The sequence below is a fragment of the Carassius auratus genome, chromosome 2, assembly GCF_003368295.1.
Source record: "Carassius auratus strain Wakin chromosome 2, ASM336829v1, whole genome shotgun sequence".
NCBI classification, from domain to species: Eukaryota; Metazoa; Chordata; class Actinopteri; order Cypriniformes; family Cyprinidae; genus Carassius; species Carassius auratus.
Genome location: NC_039244.1, coordinates 18,013,149 through 18,038,380, shown reverse-complemented (window position 1 = coordinate 18,038,380; position 25,232 = coordinate 18,013,149). Strand labels below are relative to the sequence as shown.

General features: G+C 39.7%; 1 protein-coding gene across 1 annotated transcript in view; it reads left to right on the top strand.

The window, feature by feature from the left end:
* b4galt2 (UDP-Gal:betaGlcNAc beta 1,4- galactosyltransferase, polypeptide 2) overlaps positions 1–25,232 on the top strand; it is a 99,085-nt gene that overhangs the window by 7,680 nt on the left and 66,173 nt on the right. Inside the window, exon 2 of the mRNA XM_026288184.1 lies at positions 10,507–10,939. Within this exon, the coding sequence (XP_026143969.1) occupies positions 10,603–10,939 (337 nt within the window). The 5' untranslated portion in view covers positions 10,507–10,602. The remainder of the gene's footprint in view (positions 1–10,506; positions 10,940–25,232) is intronic.

The following is a 25,232-nucleotide window of genomic DNA, read 5'->3' as shown; positions in this document are numbered from 1 at the left end:
TCCAGTACAGTTTGTTGGTTTGGGCCCAGTTTATTACTTTATTTTTGATTTTTTAAATGCTCCAAAATATGTGGTTTGAAAGTTTTTGATTGAAAATGGGTTAGTCTTCAATTAAGGGGCATTTTCTGTCTCTTATGTTGATTTTAGAGAAGAAATAAAATATTTTTGCCAGTTTTAAGCTTTTTTGTGTCTCTTTAATTAAAATTTTCTATGTTTTTAGCATTAAACAATTACTTTTAAGCAAAACTAAAAAATTGGTTATGATGAAAATCATAAGAGTAGTTTGTATTGGTTATTTTGTTAATATTTTAGAATTATAGTTAATTTTTTGTAGATTTAAACTGATCTGACTGCTAGCTAGTTAGCAAGTTAGCTAGTTGTGTTAGCAAGTTCAAGGCTTTCTTCTGTAAAAATGTCATTACCATCACAAACAGTGGCCATGATCGTGTTTTTATTCTTGGACATATGAAGTTTGATTTGTCAAGGTTTCAAAGGGTTCCCAATTGAATAATCACCCAAATGTATTATGGTACAATTTGTTTATCGATTATAGCTCTCAAAATAAGTTGTCTGACCAGAACCAGAATCTGTGGTTCCCGAGCCATTAAATCTCACAAATATGCCTCGATCTAGCTAGGCAGTTTGTAAATAGTTGACTGATGAGTATTTTGTGAACCGCAGCCATTAATGTCATTTTGAATTATGGAGAAACTGGAGAGGCTGCCCACCTAAATCTCCCAGAAATCTGCAGTCTGTCCATTTTAATGTCACAATAACATATGGAAGTTACAACTGTGTGCAAAAGACAGCATGAGAGAGTGATTAATATATTGTTGGAAAGTGCTTTAGGCAGTGGGAGACTTCTGAATCTGTCATTTCCTGATGCAGATGTGGTTTCTGAAGCGCAAGATATCACTCCCACTCCACCAGATGTTTTTTATGGAGTCACTCATGCTGTGCTTCACCTGTTTATTTTTCCATTCTAGCTGTTGCTTTGTCACTTTGTCTTCAGGAAGGACAAAACACAGTTCCTACATAACTATATCTTTAAATCATGAATAACAGCCTTGAATTACTATTCAGTGTTTAATTGGTGGCTCTCATAAAACTGTTTCTTATGAAAACTAGACTATGGTGTCAATGGACACTACCGTTCAACAATTTGGTGTTGTTTTTCTGTTGTAATACATAAAAAATATATATATATTATTCTGTGGTAATAAAATGTAAGCTGCTTAATATATTTTGACTGTCATTTAAGTCAACAACAAGCTTGTTAAATAACACAGTAAGTGCAATTAAAAAAAAAAAATATTTGTACAAGCATGTCCTGCAAATGCACTCTGATCTCTTCTATTTACTGTTTAGTGATTTGATTGTTTGAATGCTGGGTTGAAGGTCAACATAAATAATGCAAGTGCTACTGTTCAGTTGGTTGGTCATTAAAATTAAGCATGTAGATGCTGAACACATTTTGTTGCCAGTTTATTTGATGGATTCCCTTGTGTCAATGTAAAACCTTGCTCTTTTCACCCATTAGTTTATGGCAGGTGAGATGTAAAATATTAATTAGCCTCTATTTCTGGCCAAATCTGTTATGGGTCAGCCTGAGCTGCTTGAGTTGGTGCTGCTGTCAGTCTTTTTGTAGTTTAATAAGTTAGTCTAATGTGTGACAATATTTGATTCGAACGCTTGGCTTATTATTGATCCTGACTTTGAGACCTTTGAGAATTTTGAGAATTGCTAACTTCTGGAGTGCTCAAAAATGTAACCTCGTTAACATTGGCATTTTCAGCAGAGGCTTTGAAAACCAATGCATGCATAGTAAGTCCCTCTTTGATAAAATGAGTAATATTACAGTTAAGTGGATTTACTAAATTAATGAGCTCAGTCCTGTGGAATTTATTCTGGGGCATCTGGAAGTGTTCCATTTATAGAGGAATTGATTAGATAGCATTTGAAATGAGTGGCTGGTTTGATATTGCCTTACTAATTAATTTTATTCTCATTTTATATTGCCTTATTCCCACATTGACAGTTGAAATTTAGCTATAAAGTGCTTTGATAAAATAAAAAACTTTGTTCTCTCTTATGGCTAAGAGGTGAAGCTAAGGAAATTATGGTCTATGTGTGGTAGGAGCTTTGGAGAAAGTATTTTTGCTCAAACGGGGTCTTCTTCTTCTACAAGGCCTTTGGAGCTGTGTTTAATATTTTAGGAGCTTTGGTATTGGGACTTCAGCATACAGTATTCTTCAAGACAAACTTCTAGTTCATACTGTGGAAAAGAGTAAAGAGAAGGTACTGATGACAGCAAAAGCAAAGATAATAAGTTTGCAAATGTGATTTTGAGAGAAGACCATATATCAATGGAGTAGCAACTTAGAGTGACCTCAGTCTTATTGGGTTAGCGTTATATTGATGTCCTATATTAAGGACCATTACTGTGCTGAAACATCCACCCACAGCTCCAGCTCCAAAGATGCACATACTGCAGAATTTGCAGCCTCCATTGGTTTTCTTTGGCAGTTAACAGGAAATGTGATAATCAGAGAGAACCGTGAGTGAGGCTGATAGATTTCAAGTCTCTTGTTGGACTCTATAATATTAAGTATAATTTTTAGAACTATACTGTATCTTTATCTTTTTTCGTTATCTTTAGTTATGTTGTGAACAGGCCTTAGGTTCTGATTCAAGATGCTGATTAGACTGTATGATTATTGCTCAGGTGTGCCTTAGGCTGGCCACAATAAAAGGCCACTCTAAAATGTGCAGTTTTATCACACAGCACAATGCCACTGATGTCGCAAGTTTTGAGGGAGCTTGCAATCGGCATGCTGCCTGCAGGAATGTCCACCAGAGCTGTTTGCCTGTGAATTGAATGTTCATTTCTCTACCATAAGCCATCTCCAAAGGCAGTACATCCAACCAGCCTTACAACCGCAGGCCACATGTAACCACCCTAGCCCAGGACCTCCACATCCAGAATCTTCACCTCCAAGATCGTCTGAGACCAGGCAACAGGACAGCTGCTGCAACAATCGGTTTGCATAACCAAAGATTTTCTGTACAAACTGTCAGAAACCGTCTCCGGGAAGCTTATTTGCATGCTCTTCGTCCTCAGCGGGGTCTCGACCTGACTGCAGTTCATCACTGTAGCCGACTTGAGTGGGCAAATGCTTACATTCGATGGCGTCTGGCACTTTGGAGAGGTGTTTTCTTCACGTATGAATCCCGGTTTTCCCTGTACAGGGCAGATGGCAGACAGCGTGTATGGAGTTGTGTGCATGTATGGCAACATAAGCGTTTGCTAATGTCAACGTTGTGGATCGAGTGCCCCATGGTGGAAGGATCTGTACACAATCCCTGGAAGCTGAAAACACCAGTTCTTGCATGGACAGCATAGTCACTGGACATGTCACCCATTGAGCATGTTTGGGATGCTCTGGATCGGCGTATACAACAGCGTGTTCTAGTTCCTGCCAATATCCAGCAACTTGGCACAGCCATTGAAGAGAAGTGGACCAACATTCCACAGGAGACAATCAACAACCTGATCAACTCTATGGGAAGGAGATGTGCTGCACTGTGTGAGGCAAATGGTGGCCACACCAGCTACTGACTGGTTTTCAGACCCCCCGATTGTCACGGTTTTACGCTGCCGGAAGGAACACGGAGCCGAGGATAAACGAAATAAGGCTTTTAATATATCCAACACAGGGGATATCCAACATGGAGCACAGAGGTAGACACACGTAAGTAGCAAGTGAGTAGCAAGTGATCACAAGTGAGGAGCAAATGCACAAGTGAGAAGATCCGACAAAACAGAACTGAAGGGACAAGGCTTATGAACAACAGATAATTGGGGAAACACAGGTCGATGGAATCATTAAATTAACAGGGACATGGAACACATGAGGAAGATAATAGACACACCTGGGAACTAATCAAACTAGACACGGAAGACAGAAACTGGGTCACGGGCAAAAACACTAAGTGAGTCCAGGTGTGTGACAGTACTCCCCCCTCCCGGTAGGTGCGTCCTCGCACCGTAGAAACAACAGAGGGAGGCATGGGTGGGAACCTGGGAGGAGGTTCCGGTGGAGGACGGACTCCCAGGAGGGGGCCAGCAGACAGGGACCACAGAAGGAGGAGCCAGGGAGGAGACAGGAGCAGGAAGAGCCAGATGGTCCACCAGAGACCAGCCAGGACGGAGATCCAAGGTGGAGTCGACGGCGGGAGGAGCCATGGTGAAGGAAGGGTCGACGACACCAGGGGGCCGACAGGCGGAGACTGCACCGGTGGGTGAGGAGCCCAAGATGGAGCAGCACAGCCGCAGAGCCAGGGTGACGACGAGGTTCCGGAGGGCCTAGGTGGAGCAGAAGGCTCAGGCGACCAAGGCGGAGGCGGGGTCCTGGCAGACCGATGTGGAGCCGGAGCGACCGAGGATGGAGGTGGAACCGGAGGGAAGGAGGAGCCTGACAGAGCCGGAGGGATGGAGTGACGAGGTGGAACCAGAGGAGAGGAGTCCCGAGGCGGCGGATGGTCGACGACTGACCAAGGTGGAGCCGGAGGGACGAGGGAGCCCGGTGGAGCAGGTGGGATGACAGGCCACGGTGGAGACGAGGGAGCTAAGAGCCAAGGCGGAGCCGCTGGGTCGAAGGACTGAGGAGGAGTCCAGGGCTCGGAGGCTGGAGGCGGAGACAGGGCCTTAACACGCCAAGGCGGAGCTGGAGACTGGCAGTCCAGCGGCGAACCACCGCGCCCCGATGGCGCGGACTGAGGGTGAGCTGCGGGACTGACTGGCACCAGCAGGGATGGCGAGGAACTGGCTGGTCTAGGAGGAGGAGAGAGGAGAAGGATGGGAGGAAGGACAGGAGGATCAGGACTGGACGGAGCCAGCGAAAGAGGAGTAGAGGGACCAGCAGGTTTGGGAGGAGGCGGGAGAGGGAGGCTGGGAGGGAATACAGGAGACACAGAAGATTCAGGGCTGGGCGGAACCAGTGGTGAAACAGAAAAATCATGGCTGGGCGGAACCAGCGGAGACACAGAAAATTCAGAGCTGGGCGGAACCAGCGGAGACACAGAAAATTCAGAGCTGGGCGGAACCAGCGGAGACACAGAAGATTCAGAGCTGGGCGGAACCAGCGGAGACACAGAAGATTCAGAGCTGGGCGGAACCAGCGGAGACACAGAAGATTCAGAGCTGGGCGGAACCAGCGGAGACACAGAAGATTCAGAGCTGGGCGGAACCAGCGGAGAAACAGAAAACTCAGGGCTGGGCGTAACCAGCGGAGAAACAGAAAACTCAGGGCTGGGCGTAACCAGCGGAGAAACAGAAAACTCAGGGCTGGGCGGAACCAGCGGAAATGGAGCAGAGGAAATGACTGGAGGAGGTAGGAGTGGGAGACTGAGAGGGTATACAGGGGAATCAGGGCTGGACGGAACCAGCGGGGAAACAGGAATATTAGGGATTACCTCCGTAGACCAGACCATCAGATCCAGAACTTGCTCCATATGACTTTCAGAGACTGCATATAGCTCACCCTCAGTCGCAGGAGTGTGGGCAGGGCTTTCCTCCACGCCCTCGATCTCCACGAGGACTCCCACGATGCACGGTGTTGCCGGCTCACACACCTGGTCAGTCGCGCTCTCGAGTTCCGGCTCCCTGTCAGTGGATGGCTCGGGCTCTGCGGCTGCGGTGGGCTCTGGCTCCGTGCGGCGTGATGGTGGCTGGCTGGTCTCTGGGTCGGGAGTGGGGCTGGCGAGGTCCTCTATGGGGCAGACGGTGAGAGATGAGCCATTTCTCGCCAGAGTCCACTCCACGAATGCGGCGAAATCCTCTCGAGGACCATCTTCGGACGACAACGCTCTGCATTTGGAGTTCAGGCTGGTGTTGTAGAAGGTGCAGAGCGCGCCGTCCGGGTAGCTGGTGGCATTAGCTAATAGGAGAAACTGTCTGGTATGGTCCTCGAGAGAACGTCCTTCCTGCTTCAGCAGGAGGATGAGGAATTCAGGACGATAGAGGGGATCCATAGAACACTACGAAACAAAAAGACTTTGAAAACACAAAAACAAAACGGAGGGAAAAAAACACGCAGTTTTCTATTTTCTTCTTTTGGTCGGGTCTTCTGTCACGGTTTTACGCTGCCGGAAGGAACACGGAGCCGAGGATAAACGAAATAAGGCTTTTAATATATCCAACACAGGGGATATCCAACATGGAGCACAGAGGTAGACACACGTAAGTAGCAAGTGAGTAGCAAGTGATCACAAGTGAGGAGCAAATGCACAAGTGAGAAGATCCGACAAAACAGAACTGAAGGGACAAGGCTTATGAACAACAGATAATTGGGGAAACACAGGTCGATGGAATCATTAAATTAACAGGGACATGGAACACATGAGGAAGATAATAGACACACCTGGGAACTAATCAAACTAGACACGGAAGACAGAAACTGGGTCACGGGCAAAAACACTAAGTGAGTCCAGGTGTGTGACACCGATATAGTAAAACTGCACATTTTTGAGTGGCCTTTTATTGTGTCTATCAGCATCTTGATGTGCCACACCTGTGAGGTGGATGGATTATTTTGGGAAAGGAGAAATGCTCACTAACACAGATTTAGACAGATTTGTGAACAATATTTGAGAGAAAGGCCTTTTGTGTACATACTGTAGAAAAAGTCTTAGATCTTTGAGTTCAGCTCATGAAAAATGGGTGCAAAAACAAATGTGTTGCGTTTATAATTTTGTTCAGTGTGTGTGTGTGTGTGTGTGTGTGTATATATATATATATACATTCACTGGCCACTTTATTAAAAACACCTGTTCAATTGCTTGGTAACACACATTGCTAACCAGCCAATCACATGGCAGCAACTAAATGCATTTAAGCATCTAGATGTGGTGAAGACTACTTGCTGAAGTTCAAACTGTGCATCAGAATGAGGAAGAAAGGGGATTTAAGTGGCTTTGAATGTGGAATTGTTGTTGGTGCTAGACAGGCTGGTCTTGGTATTTAAAAAAACTGCTGATCTACTGGGATTTTCACTAGAGATGTTCCGATACCCTTTTTCTCTTCCCGATACAGATTCCGATACCTGGGCTCAGGGTATCGGCCGATATGGAGTACTGATCCGATACCTGGGTGTGTATCTGTATACAGCTGTATATACTACTAGCCCTGTGTAAATTATTTTATGGTGTGTTTCAGACTTATCCCTTAATAAAACATGAAGAAATACATGGTGAACTACTGTATTTATTAAAGTATTTTTGTTATTTGACATGAATTTGACAGTAATATTATTTATTTTCTTAAGCCAAAAAGAACTTCAAATGCTTGCAAAAATCTAACACTGCAAACTAAAAAAGGTATTTTAGTTTTACAGTATAACTATAAAAAACTGCAACAAATAAGTCTAGGAATATAAAAAATGATATATTAATCAGATAATCTCTTTACAACAAAACAAGTAAAAAACAACCAACCGTCTAGGCATAATTATTATTATTAAAGGGTTAGTTCGCCCAAAAATGAAAATGATGTCATTAATAACTCACCCTTATGCTGTTCCAAACATGTAAGGCCTCCTTTTATCTTCGGAACACAGTTTAAGATATTTTAGATTTAGTCTGAGAGCTCTCAGTCCCTCCATTGAAGCTGTGTGTACGGTATACTGTCCATGTCCAGAAAGGTAAGAAAAACATCATCCAAGTAGTCCATGTTACATCAGAGGGTCCGTTAGAATTTGTTGAAGCATCGAAAATACATTTTGGTCCGAAATAGCAAAAACGACGACTTTATTCAGCATTGTCTTCTCTTCCGTGTCTGTGTGACAGAGAGTCCAAATCAAAGCAGCTGGATTTCCGGTTCGCGAACGAATCATTCAGTTCACCAAATCGAACTGAATCGTTTTAAACGGTTCGTTTTAAACACTGCCGCCCCGATCTATAATATAGAAGCGGCTTCACTGTCATTTGCAGTTTAGAACGCGATGAGTGATCCAGTCATATATAGATCAGTGCTGCTAAAGCTTTTTCATTTCTTCTTCGCTACTCTAAACAGGGGTTGCTTGTGGCAACACATCACAACTTCCTGTGCTTGCAATGCATTCTGAGCAGCGAAGAAGAACCGTGCAGCGGTTAGGCAAAGCTATCGGTCATAACTAGGTATTTTTTAAGAAAATGATTATTTCCAAACACAATTATTTCCGTTTCCATTTTCAGAAGTTGTGAATGGTACCAAAATAGTGAACTGTACCATACCACTTTTTTGGTACCCTTCCCTTGGGGTACCTAGCACAGTAGTTCAGTAGCTAAAGGGTGGAGCTACATTCACTGCAGAACATTGATTGGTTGATAGAGAACCGCCACTTGCACGTGCTTCAAGGAGAATGACAACACCAGAGGAATGAATCTGGACAACTGCCAGTCCCTGACAACTGCATAACAACACAACACATCACATTACTTCATCATAAGTCTAGAAGTTGGTTCTTCATCAAATTTGATGAAAAAGAGGAATTTAGGTAATGCTTCTGTATAGTCTCTCTTTCTGCTGTTGTTGTCTCCTTTCTGTCCATTGACTCCTTGCACCTTATTTTCCTTTTCCAGTCATCTTCTATTCTTACCTTATATCTTACTTATTCTCCCACCTCTCAGTAACAGTATTTTTGGCTTGTTCCTGTGTCTGCTGGTGTAATTCATTATGGGGGTTGGTGAGTGTTGAGCATTCCGTAAAGGAGCCCAAACCAGGCTGAGCCGTGTGAATTGTGTCAGACAGTGTTGTTGTTGTTTTTTTCTCCCTAGTGCATCAGATGGTTATTGCAGAGGAGTCACACATGATGTGCGGGGTAGTGGACGAGAGTGCAGGTGAAGGTGTGGTTATGGACCCATTCGCTGCAGGTGTTCCGTATATCCTATACTTCCTCCCCAACACGGTCAGCCTGTGTGTTAGTGCTTACAAGCTGCTTATGTTAGCCCCCCATCCGCACTGCCACAGGGGAGCTTTCAACAGCTGGCAATGTGTGAAATCAAGAGGCTTTTCCATTTAGTTTCATCCAGAGATCACGCCAGGAGAGAGTGAGTGGGAGTAAGGTCTCCGACTTCAGGCTGTAGTCTGTTGATTCGTAAACTTCCTTGCCTTTGGCCTATTACACGTAAGGTTGATTGGAAAATCCCGTCAACATTTGAATTGCTCATAGCAACCTGGAGAAAGCTGCAGTTTCTCTTTTGCTGTGTTAATTACAACATTTTATATAGATTTTTCTTACACTTATTTTTGCTTCACACGGTTAATGGAGCTTAGAAGTGAGTTTGGGCTTTATTTATCAATATTATAAAGAGAAATAATGATGTGAGAAAGGAATTTTATGGTAAAGATCATTCAGTGCCAGGGTCTTTTTAAATGCATATGAATAATAATTGCCATTGATCTAAGATGTACAAAGCAGTCTTATTCTATAATTAAAGTGTGGCGTGACCCTAGTGTCCTTCCAGTTTAAATAATGAACTCACAAGATTCTAGATTGTTTATGTTTTAATAAATGATTAGTGATTAAAATCAGTGTTTCTCGGTTGGTGGGGTTCTTCCTGCTGTGGAGGACATGAAACAAACATTAAGTGCAAATAATAAAATGAAGCTAACTATAAAGCCACATTTTGCTAAAATAGCAAAATCAATCTGTTTTATAAGTTTTCCAAACCTATAGTTGACAAAAATGTACCATGTTCAAACCATGGACTTAATATTAATATTTCTGTTAATATCAGTGTTTTACCAAGTACATTTTTGTTTAAAAGTTTAGGGTCAAAAAGATTTTAAACTCTTTTCTATTATAATATATTTTACGATGTAAATTATCACTGTGATGTCAGAGCTGGTTTTTATAGTTAGTTTTCGATGTCACATGATCCTTCAGAAATCATTCTGATGCAGATTTTTGTGCTCATCTCATTTTTTAAACTGCAATAAATTTTGTCAGGATTCTTTGATGAAGAGAAAGTGTAAAAGAGCAACATTTTCTGTGAAATATTAATGAATTGCTTTACATTATACATGTCTTTACTGTCACTTTTGATCAATTAAGAGCACCCTTATATATATATATATATATATATATATATATATATATATATATATATAGTAGAATATGAGTGATAAAGTAAAACCAGTTGGGGACTACTATTTTAAACACTATTAACGAATTATGTAGCATTCAAGTACACACAAATTATTAGCTCATCTACTACTGCAATGTTAGCACAGCTATAGGCAAGCTACTCTGACATAGTATTAACGTAATTAGTGTTTGGTTAAACAGTAATTGTATGCTGCAATAGAGAGCATTTAAACCTAGCCAACAGTTCAAAGCTATTTCTGCATTTGGAATTTTGCATTTTCTTTTGGCTTAATGTACTGCTGAAATTTAGTCTCACCACAAAAGTGAAATCATAAATAGACTGGAGTCTAATGTAACTCCCCTCACTTTTGTTTTGTAGGTGATATTCGTAAATTGCAGTCCAGGAGGGTTCAGCGGCGCGGAGAGGTGACGTTGACCGGATGCGTGTAGCGGAGCGTGCCGTGTGGCTTTGACCATGAGCCGGCTGATGTTGGGCCGGACCCTGGAGCGGATCTGCAAGGCTGTGCTGTTGCTCTGCCTGGTGCACTTCCTCATCATGATGATCCTCTACTTCGATGTCTACAGCCAGCGCTTTGACATCTTCAGCCGTTTCAACAATGGCCGTGGAGTGAACAGCTCACGTGGACCCCACCACTACTACTATAATTTCTCCAGTGGAAGGCCCAACACTACCTTTGCAAGCTACCTGGCCACAGCTGACCATCTTATGCCCAGCACCAAGCCAGAAGCCAACCAGACACCCCCGACCCCTAAGCCATTACCACCATGTCCGGAGGTACCGCCTGGTCTGGGTAAGTTCTTATAGGTGTTGGACATAAAGTATATGAAAAGTATTAGTGTTAGGGTTGCAAATTGACTCAAAATAGAATCAAAATTGTTACATAGTGTCCTATCTTAAAACTAGAACTTATGGTCAGGTACACACTACAACTCAAAATTTTTACAATGAAAAACATACATATTTTAAACTTTATAAACTAGTTTACGCTAACTGATGAACATGGAAGCACAGAGGAGAGAGCAAAACAGCGGTCACAAATTAGAAGAACAACACAAGGATTTGTAAAGAAAAATGTCAGAGGATTTCGATATAAGCCAAGAGGAGACTGGTCTTCCTTTACTGTAAACAAAAGTTGGTTCTCGTCAGACTAGCATATTCTCACCGGAGCTTATGCTATGCCTACATCCTTCGTCATCCACTGGAACACCTCTTCCACAGTTTGTGGAAGCTAGTTTATAAAGTTTTAAATGTGGATATTTTTCTTACACAAATGAATTGCTTAACTTCAGGAGGACTATATTAACTCCCCAGAGCCATGTGGAGCACTTTTTATGATGGATGGATGCACTTTATTTTGCTTCAAAATCTCGACCAGCATTCATTGCCATTATAAAACTTGAAAGAGCAAGGACATTTTTTTAATATAGCTCTGATTGTATTCTGAAAGATCAAAACTCTCAATTAGTGGTCCGAAGAGTTGAAATCTATGAAGCAGAAGATGACTGGCGTGTTATAAGGGACATTTGGGCATCTCAGAACCATAATGGATTCTCTGCAGACTCCAATTACTGTAAAAGCCGATGTCTCGCTCTGTTTTCTGAGCTGACTGGAGAGTTAAAATGGATTTAACATCAGCATGTACTTCAGCGCTCTCATATTTCATCTGCCGAATCGCTTTATTATCAGTCTCTTACGCGGTGCGAGACGTGTTCAAAGAAAATGACCTGTGTGCATGACTAACAGGACTGTACCAATTTACTGTCTCATTACTGTGTCAGTCTATACTTGTTCACCATAGAATAAAATGTATGGAAAAAGGGACAGAACTGCATTATGGCACATCTTCCTAGGTGTGATTATTATGCAACAGGACTGTACATTCAAATTGAAGTAATATACGCCATCTGCATAAAGAAAAAAAAAACACATTAATTACCATGTCATTGCAGTGCAATTTTTAGCTCATAATAGGGCAAACCTTCATAATGAATGTGCAGCAGCGCTATTTGATATGCCTGCAAGCAGCGGGCCTTTGCCACCCATATCCTTCTAATGAGTTTAAAGCAGAGCTCTGGAGGGAGTTGAGCTGTGTCATATGACTCGAATGATGTCTAGCCTGCTCAGAGGTCTCTCTCTTCCTCTGTTTTCATACTTTTTATGCCTACCCTCTTGAGTAATGACAGAAACCCAAGATGGCCATTTCAAAACTTGTTATTTTCACACTCGGGGCACAAAATGCTGAGAGAATTGAATCAATGTCTTAGGGGGCTCTTCATGAAATCAGATTCTGTCTCACATCCGTGTGGCAAAGTGGATTCTGTCATTCACTTTGACAGGAAGGGTTCAAATGAAAACGCTTTACTGTATTCCCAGCTTTTTTTGCATCCTTCTTCCCGTCTTCTAGCTGCTGGAAGTACAAAGCACCCTGTGTCGACCACTGTTTTCAAAGAATAGTGAGTTTTCAGATGCTTTAGCTGTTGAAGTGTGGAACAGACTGTTCATGAGACCATCCCAGCCTCTCAAGCTCAAAGCCACATTTTAGTTTGTCATTTGCAGTGCTGCTTAGTCTTCAATATGCCACTTGTAATGCATATTTGATGTTTGCCATCAAACGCTTGCTCTTTGGCAATTAGAAAACTGTAAACATTTTGAAAAATTGTCTTGATTGAGATGGCATTGAGCCGTTATTAGCCCAAAGAGGTTTCACAAATGAACATTGATTGGATTTGGCGCACCCTTTCCATCATCCTGTTTACGAGCGCTGACCTGTTTATGTTAGTTTAGAGAGACTCTAATGTAATGGAGGAATATAAAGAGCAGACATTTCCAGCAAGATTTTCTGTGGTGGTCCCAGGTGCATGTAGAACAAGGATCTTATTGCGGCAGAGGCCTGCAGGGAAAACCTGGGGTCTGTGGTAGATTGCATCCCAGCTGGCAGGTGTGGCTCATGGCTGATGATGACTCACTGGTGCCGGATTCCCAGAGGGGAATTGTGTCAGCATGGCAGCCACCACACAAACGGCAGGAGGCTTTCTTGTTATAATCACTCACAAGCAATTAAAGCATTAAAAATAGCCAACAACATGGTATTACACACAGAACGTTTTTACATTATAGCTAAAGGTAATATAAATTCTCTCATCACTTACCTACATTAGGGTTCAAAAGTATACACGCACACCAAATTTAATTTGAATATGTTTGTAAACATTTATGTTTTGATTAGGGCTGTCACTTTTAGTTCGAAAATCGATTGCACAATCGATTGGACCAACCAAAAAAAGTTTTGAAAATGAAAATAGGGAATCGATTTTAACCAAATATGTACACTATTAATTTTAAAAGAATTAAACAATTAAAAAATTTAGATATTTCAAAACTCACAAAAAAGCAGAAAAAGAAAATAAAGAATTCCGAAAGTGTAGTATGTGTTGCGAAAGCTAGATATAAAATACCAGGAATTTTACGCGTCTATAAGACCCAGTGACATCGAAAGCGTCCTCTTATGCTGCGTTCACATCAAATGCGAATAGAGCGTCTGGCGCGAATGATTTCAATGTTAAGTCAATGTAAAGCGTTTACGCGCTTCTGGTCTCGCGGCACGGTAGACGCGAATTCGCCTCATTCGCACATCTAGTTACAGAAGATCCTGAGTTATGAAAAGGACCATTGCAAGCTGACAGCGACCGGTAATACCCCCACCTTGCGCAGCTGTACCTGAGTGTCCCTGGGACATCAGTGCGGTCGGAGCACGTCTTCTCAACAGCTGGACATATAGTGAATAAAAAACGCTCTGCTCTGGACCCCGAAATGTTGATCGACTTGTTTTCCTGTCCAATAAATTTGTAATGGTCCTAGCCTACATTTCCTTAAGCCTGCCTATTGCCGCCAAGCCTAAGTGCCGGTTATGTTCATATAAAAAATTTTGAGAATGTTGCACTCCTGTTGCTGTTCTGCACGAAACGTCATGCCAATAAATACGAGATATTGCTGTCTTGTGTGTTTCCAGTGCTCTCTTTGCATTCGTCCGTTATTTGACGTTGAAAAAGGAAACGTTTTTTTTTAGACATGGAAAATCGATTTTACAATCGATTCAATGAACACTTGTCTTAAAAATCGAAAAAGATTTTTTTCACAAAAGTGACAGCCCTAGTTTTGATAAATGTTAGACATTGGAACATTTTGAGAGTAAATAAACACAATGAAGTGGCTATGGATTGGAAGTTGCGATAATGAAACAGAGTGAACGGCTTCTTAAGAAAAAATGTATTACTGCTATCTCATATGAGTGACAGGTTGACTTGTCCTCACTCCATTTTGATTAAAGATTACGAGGCAAATCTTTTGCTGGAGAATCTTTAGCAATTCTCAAAATGAATATCCTTTTTTTGTGTTTGTGTGTGTGATGCGTAAATTCACTTTGATTTTTTGACTATTGATTTTTTGTTTTAATTCATTTAGACAAAATAGTATACAATTTAAATATTAGTCATTTATCGGTTAATAATCGAAAGCCATGAAAATAGATACTGCTTACTGTATTGGACATAATTTTAATATTGGGGCATCACTAAATTAAATGTTAGCAAATTTGTGACATTGACAGATGATCAGATATTCTTTGTTTCATTGCACTAGAAGCTGTTTAGCTTGTTCTCACGAATACTGGATAATGTGATCTTCATATTTTACATTAGTTTATAAAATTCTGGCAGTTTGAGTACTGTTGTCATTAAAGTAGAAGGAGGAGATCAAATACTTATTAATAAATGTGTTAATTTTTCAGTTCAGCTTTTCACTTAGTTTAATTTCACTGATAATTGAATTAGAATTCGATAAATTCAGAATAGAAGCAGTTTCACTAGTGATCCCACTGTCCTAAATATGACTAGTGCACCTGCCGAAGTGAATAGTTCAGTCAGTAACTCATTTAAGCTTCTCATAGAGCTGATGTGTTGGGATGCTGTACCCTGTGGCATTCTGTCTGTGACTGTACTCGAATGAAACAGCCAGCTGGCTCAAGTGGCAGAGGCTCTGGCTTATGGGAAACTGACATCGACTCCATGAGGAGCGACAGACATTCTCTCTGGCCTGCTGGCAACGATCTCTCCCTCAGGTTTCCATCAAGCTAGAGGGGAAAGCTCATCTCAGGGACAGCATTTTGGGCAAAGCCAACACTTCGGCAGAAAGACATTCGGAAACATGTCAGCGCTTGCAGGGGATGGACGGCCCGGCATCCTGGCCCGTTGGCCGTGTAAACAGGTGCGGTTCTCATCCGGATCGCGGGTCCGGCAGCTCACGTCTCTGGTGGCACGGGAATCCCTCAATGCACACCCTTCCTGGACCCACGAGGGCACCAGTTTGCATGCACGGGGAAGAGAACGGTCTCGAGGCGCGTTGGGGTTTTAAACAGCGGCGGTGATGAGGCTCCATTTCCTTAAGGTGTGCCCCATCACGCACTCCAGCCCTGGCTGATCCAGCGCCCCTCCTCTCACACACCCACTCCTGTCGGGAGCCTGGTGAAGGGCAGCGATTTAGTATGGGGTGCCGATGATAACCAGGGAGGAGGCAGCTGACTAGTCACACAATATTCATGGACATTGTACAGTAATGTGTACATGACTCCAGCAGTTTCTCTTCTTCTCTCTGCTGAGTCAGTTGCTTGCTAGTCGTGTTGTCAGGCTACCACAATGTGTTAATATCTTACAGTACAGTAACACCAGAGATCTGTATGTTAATTATTGTAAAAGAGCTTATAAAGCAAACTGTGTTTGGCACAAAGGCAGAATAATGTCTGCTAGTTCAGGAATAGTATCAAGGCGACAGCTACAGCTTCATTTTCCGTGCTTTGTTAGTAGCAGGAGAAGATGTTTATATTTGTATTTTTTGTCGGCCTATTTTCTTTCACCAGGGCAAGCAGTGTTTTCTCTTGGTGTTTCAAGCTGCACTGCTCCTGCACATGTTGTAATAAATGTTTCAGTAAGGGCAATCTCAGTCGACAATCAGTCATGTGTGTAGGATGTGTATGCAGACAAATTTCTTAAATGGTCTTTTTACAGGTACCTTTAAGCAGTAATTGAATTGATTTCCCACAGTTTCCCCTTCAAGAACTACAAAAATTCACACTCATTAAATTATGCAGCTTGTTCTTATTCATCATAAGAAACATGAATATATTAACAAGCGTTATGATCTCATTTGCTTCCGTTTTAGTTAGTGATTTTACTGCTAAATTATTCAAATCGAAAAGCAGTTATGAATCACTAACAAAAATTAATTGGAGGGAAAAATATTAATATTATTTATAATTGATTTATTTATATTTTTTCAATTAAATTAAATTCTTAATTACTTTTTTTACTTTTTTTGTGTTTTTTTTTTTTTTTGGAAGACTAAGTTTGGAAAACTTTGGAAGTCACGCTCGATTCAAACACTGCAGTTAAACTATCTTTAAAGAATCTTGGATCGGTCCCTTATGGTTAGTCCTCCAGGCACCCTTGCCATTTGATCTATCTTTTTTAATTGATGTTCTTATCAAGACCTCCTTAATGAAGGAAGGTCTAGACTAGAGGAAGTCTTGCTAAGAAGTAGTTAAACATCAGCAGTTTCCTCTCTAACTGTACAGCAGTTGTATATTCTTATAGAAAATGTAATATATAATTACAATTTAGAAGCAAAATTGTAATAATCTCAGTTCAACTTTTCATCCACTCTCAATTTTACAAGATAAAGTTAATTTAAAGCATTAGCAAAGACACAATCCACTTTTATTCATCCATTACAGCCTTTTTTTAAGATGCTTCTTGGATCTCTTTCATGAATTATTTATGACCATTATTCAGTTTTCACTGGATTTCTTGTGCCCTAGTAAAAGTAAACCAGTGTTTTTAGTGTTTTTCTAATAAATTTTTGTCTTTGGATGGGCACCCCAAGGGTCTGTGGGGTTCTCTTAGCAGAAGGTATAAATAGCTCTTTGGCATCCCCCTGCCGGGTCCAGGCTCCGCCCGTCACCTTCCCTGCAGCGCCTGCTTGCTTCCGCCAACATGCTCACTGAATATGTGGAAGGACACTTAATGTTCCATGTCTTACAAGAAGAATGCCTTCATAAATTACTTCATAATGGTACATTTTTATCCGCTGAGCAGTACTCAGTCATTCAGCGTCCTTTATGTATGTACATTTAAAACAGGTTATATTGTACAAGGCAGCTTTTTTTTTTTGCAGCTGTTAAGTGCAAGAATGAAATATTCAGTGGTATTTTGCCCAGTAATTTCATCTCTTGTTTTATCACTGTTTACTGCACTTTCATCACAGAATAGGATTAGCTCATATGATCGCATCATGTATTTCTCATCAGATATGAATTGCTTTCAGTGAGATAACGACATATCTGATATTTAAGTGGAGGAAACCGAAATGGAAAAGCTTTGATCATTCAGCCATAATTAGCATGATCAGTCTAATTTTATTCAGGAGTCCTCAAAGAGGCCTGAAAAGGTTAAGGTGGATACCAATACATAAATTTTGATTTGATTTGATGTTATTTATTAGACATGTCATTTTCTTATGTGATGCAACAGCTTATTAAAGATGGAAAACACAACGATGGAAAAGCGCTCTGGAAAGGGGAAATCTGCTTTAAAATTAAGTCGTTTTCTTGCTCTATGTTATTATTTATGTGCTATTATAGTATTTATTAATATTTTGATTAAGCTTTAATTTCTATCTTTTCAGTTTTTATTTAATTTTTAGTAAGTTTATGTGTTTCTGTTTTAAAAAAAAAATTAATATTCCTTTTTAGATTTTATCTAAATGTTTATTTTTATTTCACTTTTAGTTTTATTCATTTTAATGCTTAAACCTTTATATTTCACATAGGAAACAAGTGAGAAAACATAACATTTATATTTCATTTCAGCTTGATTTCATTTGTTGGTTTTTAGTTTTTAATGATTCTAGTTTTTGTTAACAATAACAACACTGTTCTGTGGTGTGTATTTAAGACAGTTTTTTTTTTTGTTTTTTTTATTCACTGCCGGCCTGTTTGGACTCTCAGTGAATCCTCAGAATGTGATAGTTAATGGGGCAGCAGTATTAAGAGTGTCACATGGGTTCAGTGTCTGAGAGAATATTGTAGACAGAATCAATGAATGCCAAATGTGAACTCAAGGAGCTAAGACAGCAAGGCAGGCAGAGAAAATTGCATCCATCCCCGCCATAACACTCGGAAAGCCATTAAGATGTTGGTCCCTTAACTAGACAGGCAGCGAGCTTTTCCAAATGATAAATGACAAAACAGAAGACTAATATTGTCTTCCGGAAGGGCATTACAAAATTGTTGTTTTATTTAATTATTTATTTATTTTGCCATCATCCCTGTGATGGAAAGCTTTGAGCAGAGAGTGTTGAATGTCTGGTGTGGATATTTTTTTTTATTTTATAGGATGGGTATAATTTTAAAATGCAGATGTGTATGCAATGGTTTCATTTCACTCCTCATAAACCCCTCTCAATGAAGCCGTTAATAATATGAAACCTCAGAAATAGAGAATGGAATGTCAGTGTTATTGGTTTCATTTATTTATTTATTTTCAACTGATTTAATTAGACATTTCAGTTGTGTCAGTGTCTGTTGATTTATTCTGATGTGTTTGATTATTTATTAGCTCTGTTTATTCGTGCATTATGTTTGTGTAGTTTTCTCTGGATTATGTTAGGAAAGCTAGGTCTGGGAAATCAGGGGTATGTCCTAAAAGAGATCAAAGGATTTGATGCACACATATTGGATTAGGCCAAGGCCTGTTTAATACAATAAGCTTAAACTGATGGCTATTATTGCACTAACAGGATAAGTGACCTCTCATCCTATCTGGTTTAACCAGTAGACACCGGTGAGATCAATATGAGGTCTCGCAGCCTGTCGCTAATGTCATGTTCCTGCCAACTGGAGACTCCAGATCTCATTTCAAAATGTTTGAAGCTCTGAGAATATGATGATGAATCTCATTGGCATCAAGCTCTTGGCAGAAGTACCTTACTGACTCTCATTATTATTATTTTTAACCCAGGTTCAAGTTTCGCTGAATTCGTAGATTTGGTGGGTATGCAAATCTGAAAAAGTTTTCTATTCAGTATTCCTGCAGGCAAAAAAGCTAACATCAGTGGTAAAAACTTTAACCTCTGTTACTCATCAATGTATTTTGGTATTTTGTGAGTTTTGAAGATGTATATATACACTGCCAGTCAAGTTTTTGACCAGTAAGATTTTGAATATTTTTAAAGAATTATTTTCTGCTCACCAAAATACAACAAAAGCAGAAATATTGTAAAACTGCTTTCTATTTGAATATATTTCTAAAATGTAATTTATTCCTGTGATTTCAAAGCTGATTTTTTTTTGCATCATTACTTCAGTCTTCAGTGTCACATGATCCTTCAGAAATCATTCTAATATTCTGATTTGCTGCTCAAAAAACAGTTGATGAGGTTCATACATGGCTTTAAATAATATATTGATTATATCGTTAATGTAAAAATATAATATACACACACACACATATAAATATATATTCTTGTTCTGATAATGGGAGTAATGTTTATTTAACCATGAAAATGTGACTGGGACATGAGTTTACATTTGATTAAAAAAAAGAAAAAAAAGCTTGCCTTACATAATCTCAGAAGTTGCATAATCTGAAAAGAATTGCTAAACAGAATGGCTAACATCGCCTACGAATGTCTGAGTTGTGAAACATGGGCACCTAAATTTGAGAAGAGTCATGAGAATGTCTCCGATGAGTCAGTGCCCCCACAGTGACATTAGACTGGTGGACCACCATCTCACAGAATACCTGCCAGTGGCATCACATGTCACATTTGATTCATGACAAATGGATTTTGTGCATTATGTAAATAAGAAAAAAAGCCATCGACCACATTTGTCACTTGTAATAAAATAAAACAAGTTTCTACAGATTTTTGTTTAAGCTGCGATCACAAGGTCATCCGTTTACTGCTGTAATAGTGAGAGTTTCCATTTCCCCTTTCAAGAATGAAGGACAGTGTAATGAACGAGAGAGATTGAGGTCTACCATAGAACAACTGCATAGCACAGTAATTGATTTTTAAAAAGAGCAATGTAATCCTTAAGCTCTGGCAAATTCCTTTTTGGCAGAAGGTCTTTTCAAGTTTTCTGTGCTACATCTAGGCTGTTTTTAGGAACAGAGAAAGAGAACGAGAGAAAGCGGGATACTTGATAAATTTGGCTCTGTTAAATTGCCTACTGGTTCCTATTGTGTTCCTTTACATCATGCTCAGTAAAAAAAAAAAAAGATCAACCTTAGATGAAGCAAAGAATGCTGAAAAGAACTAAATATTTACTGGATTATTGTAGTTTTTGTATTTGGTGTTTACAATATACAGTAAACAAATAAATATATACTAGCATATACTAGAACATGAATTAATATGGCTGCATTGTTGGACTTTTTTTTTCTTTTTATTCTTTTTTTGTAGTGTAGTGTTTGACCGATATTGTTTTTTTGACAGCTGATGCCGATACCGATATCTTTAAAAAAAAATATATATATATTTAAAAAAAATAAATTAATTTGACAATGGATTAAAGAATAAATGTGTAAAATAAACATACTTATACTTTAGATGAAAAAGTATTTTCACAAATAAATAATTATTTAATAAAAAATATAATTGAAAAGGCAGTAGTCACTGTTACCAACAGGGCACTCAGTATTCTGGGAAGTTTGTGTGCATTGGGAATCATATTTTACAAATAAAGGAAGGGTAACACTCATTTTACATACGCACACATTGAAAATGGCATGAATATGATGGTGGGCGAATGCATAAAGTGCAGCATAATATGAAATCACGAGTTTAAAGTTTAAAGCATTTAATTCACACGGACCGACCGTCAAACGGAGAACACGTGATCATACTGGATAAAAATGCACACTTCACAAGATCTCACAGCTGGATTCGACTAAGTTTGCAAGGAATGAGAAATGAAATGTTCATTAGTCATTCAAAGTCTTGTTTAAATGATATAAACGCATATTTGCTTAATGCTGACGGCAAATGAGAAAGTATTAAAATGTTTGCCTTTCTATTGCTAATAATACATAAGCAATCGTTATAATACTTTCTGTATACATTTATACCTTTGTTTAACCATTCTATCGGATTATTCAACAGACTTCTATCCATATTAAACAGAACTGTTAACAACGACAGTGAACAAGAGGGATAATGTGTTAGCACTATGTGCTCTGGTACCGTCAAAATAAAAGCCTTGAACACATCGGCCAAGCAGAATTTTTTTTCGGCCAATGCCGATATTTGTAAAATGCCAAATCTCAGCCGATATATCGGTCCTGCCGATATATCGGTCGACCACTAGTCCTGGGGAAGTATGTGTGAGAATGTAAGTTTAAGTGCATATGACAAAGTCAGTAAGTCAAATTTCTTGATCTGTAGGTGAACCCAAAACAGGAAGATACTTGCTTGAAAACTTTAGCAATTGGACCTCCATGTATTTAATGGTTTTTACACTTAGAAGACAGAAGATGCGGTGTTGAACTTGACTGCAAATTTGATCGAATTGTTATATAAAAAAATCTTCTGTTGTCTTCTAGTGTTATGCTGTTTGTTCAGTTCTTTGATGCATATTGATTGTTGCAGTGAAAACTGCAATGAATTGACATTTGGTTCCATTTAAACAGTTTACAGCAGAACAATTTGTCCTTGTTTACAGTCCTTGTTTACCCCTGGCAGGTTTTTCCTCACTGTTATTGTCCTGTTTCATCAGCCAAATCCCAAAGCCGAGGGAAAAGTGTTGAAATCTCAAGTGTTCTGTATACTCATTGTCAGTGGTAGTTAATGTCAGCCACAGATAAATTACTTCTATTAATTCGATTTAAAGACAATATGCAGCGACTTCCACTAGTAAGTGGGCTGCTCATAAATCATGAGGACTTTAGGAGCAGCATAATGAAACTGATGAAAATTTTAATGGCTCAGCATCCTAACTAAGATGTTAACAGTAGATGTTTTACAAGGTGTAAATGCTGCAGTCCAAATTTGCTGTCGCTGTTATGAGACTCTATTGTAAGTTTTGAGCACATGATGTTTTGTTTTACAGCAGCTGTAAATGTTAATGTTACTGGGTTTGAATGCAGTAATACACCAATATCAAATATTGACATGGAATTAACTGTATTTTGACTGACTGTTTTATTTATTTTTTTATAAGGCCACTTGGAATGCTGAGTATATCTCTTTGATTTTGCCATACAACCACTTTAAGGTGCTTTGGTCCACTTGCCTGTTGAAATGGCTGAAGCATATATCCAGTAAATCGCTTGTACCTTGAGGAAGTAGGTCACCACTGTAAACATCCCAGCAGTAACGGTTCCTGCTGTTGTAGCTGTATTGATCATGCAGTCACGGCCTCTGGAGATCTGGTTTAAAGGTTTTGTTTCCCAACACTAAATAAGAGAATGGAATTGTGCTGCACTGATGCACTAGTTACAGGTTCTTCTAGGTCTAGCCTTAAGAAAAGTCTTGAGGATATGAAAAAAAAATGTCAGTTTTCTTTTTGTCATTATTGGATGGGCATGTTCAATAGCACAATGTCCTGGAATGTCTGTCAGTGCAAGGACTATATGAACAATGATTGAGTAGCATTCCTGGTGTTCTTTGTATACTCTGAAGCATTTGTACTGTACCTCCATTCTGACTGAATAAGCTGAAATTAATTTTTATGTTCTGTCTGTCTCCCTTTTCTCTTTCAGCTCTTTGTATTAAATGTGTCTTTTAGACTTAATTCAGAACTGATGGTCAGTACTTTGGAGCTTTCAATCAAAATCATTTTCTGCTATAGGCCTTCTGCTCAGATATCTCTCCAGCTGGCAGTGGAGAGGGGTGCATGTGGCCCAGTTAAACCCCAGGCTTTGGAGCGGCCACAGAATGATAAGGCTGAGCCAGTAACAAGCCTTCAAGCCGCTTGGCCCAAACTCCAATTACACTGGAACCCTGCTCTGAATTCTCAGCATGGACATGAAAGCCAGTTTAGTGGGGTATAATTTCACTGCGGCCATCAAAACTGCCCAGGGTTTCTGTTGGGTCATATTTATGACTCGTTCAAGGAAAAGGGACCAACAAAATAAATAGCAGATTCACAGATTCCCCCTTTGAAAGTCAGCTTATTCTTGTAAAGTATATGACTAGTTGGGTTTTGATAATTTCTCTCTCATTTGAGAACCAACTAAAGTATGTGTGGATTTCTAAAGACTTGGAATCAATTGCTAAATTCCTGAACAAAGACAGGGCTCATTTTCCATAGAAAGGACATGCAATGTTCAATGACAAAGCTGGAGGAAGCGATCACAGTACCTTCTGGGATCTAGGATTTGAGCTATTCAGAAAAGGCTTGCCAAGCTGAAATCTTGCTAATTATTAATTATACACCCAAGCACTTGGCTCAGGGGCATGACATATTTTTGGAAATATGTTGTTCTCAGAAGGCAAAATAGTACATTTTGCCCTTCTAAGTACTGGCGGCCTCTGATACTGCCATCTTATGTTCAGCTAACAGCGAGATAAGGGCTTTTGGTTGTAAAAGACTGTCAAGCAGATAAAAATGCACAATGCAAATGTGCTCTGGAGTGTAATTGTGGTCTCATAGTCTCAGCTTCTGTTAAGAGGATATGAACTCAAAATAATCAGCTGAAATCATTGACCTCAAACAGTAGCACTCTGTAGTGATTAGCATTCTTATCTAACAGCTAATTTAGAAATATTTAAAGTCTTAAATGCAATTATCACTATTGCATGAGGGCTTGAAATGTTTTTTTTTTTGTTTGTTATTTTTTTGGTTGCAAGAGATGCAACAAGTTTCTATGAAAATTTTCAATTATCATTTTTTAGGTCTAGTTGTTGGCTAGACCTATGCAGGAGAAATGTGGAATATCTAAAGAATTGGTTCTGTTCAAATAAATAATAATAATAATAAAAAAAAACTATAAAAAGACTACCCCAAAATGAGGATGATTATTTCACAGTGGGCATTTTTCTAGAGGGAAGCAGGTGTATTATTCTGTTCTGCTATCCTGAATGTTTTAAACATTTGTTGATTCATGTGTTTTTCTTTATAACCTTCATAATAAATAAGACACTCAAAGACACCATACATCATGAAAATGAAGGCTATAAAATACAAAACAATACAAAATACAAAGCTATATGAAACTCAAAGACATAGGGCCCTATTTTAACGATCTAAACGTAAAGTGTAAAGCGCATGGCACAGGTGCACTCAGGGAGTGTCCAAATCCACTTTTTCTACATATAACGGTCTGTGCGCTGGTGCTCATTTTTGGAATGGGTTGTCCGTATTCTCTGTGAGTAATGGGCGTAACATTCAGTACACCAATCAGAGTGTCATCTTCCATTCCCTTTAAGAGTGAGATGCGCTCGCGCCATGGCGGATCGCTTTTTACATGGCGGAATTTGTTGGCGAAAAAGCTGGATGCTTCTCAAGCGAAGAAACCGATCTGCTCTTGCGTGAAGTTAAATGTCCTTTTGTTTTTAATAATTGGCATGTCTGTGTGATGCACATCCCTGTGTGTAATAAGCCAACATGCACTGTGGACCTGCCCAGAGGCACATTTTCTACCAACGCGCTCTTTAAATAACAATGGCATATTGACTTTAGACTTTAGACCAGGTTTGAGTTGGTCTATGGCGCAGTCTATTTTCAGCTCCTTAAAATAGCAATGCACCAGCAATGCGCCTGAACACAACTCTTTTTTAGACCAGGATGCTCATGAGCGCACAAATGGGCGCAAATGCATTTGGCAATTAAACGATGTGGCGCTCGATGGGAAAATGCGAACAGCGCCGGACTAAAACTAGCAAACACACTTGCGCTGCGCCTTGCATTGAATTGTGCCGGGTGTATGATAGGATCCATAGTGTACAACAGTCGAATCACTAGAAGCTATTCTAAACAGATAAGTTTCAGTTTGAGCTTTAAAGACAGAAATAGAATCCTGCTGGTGAAT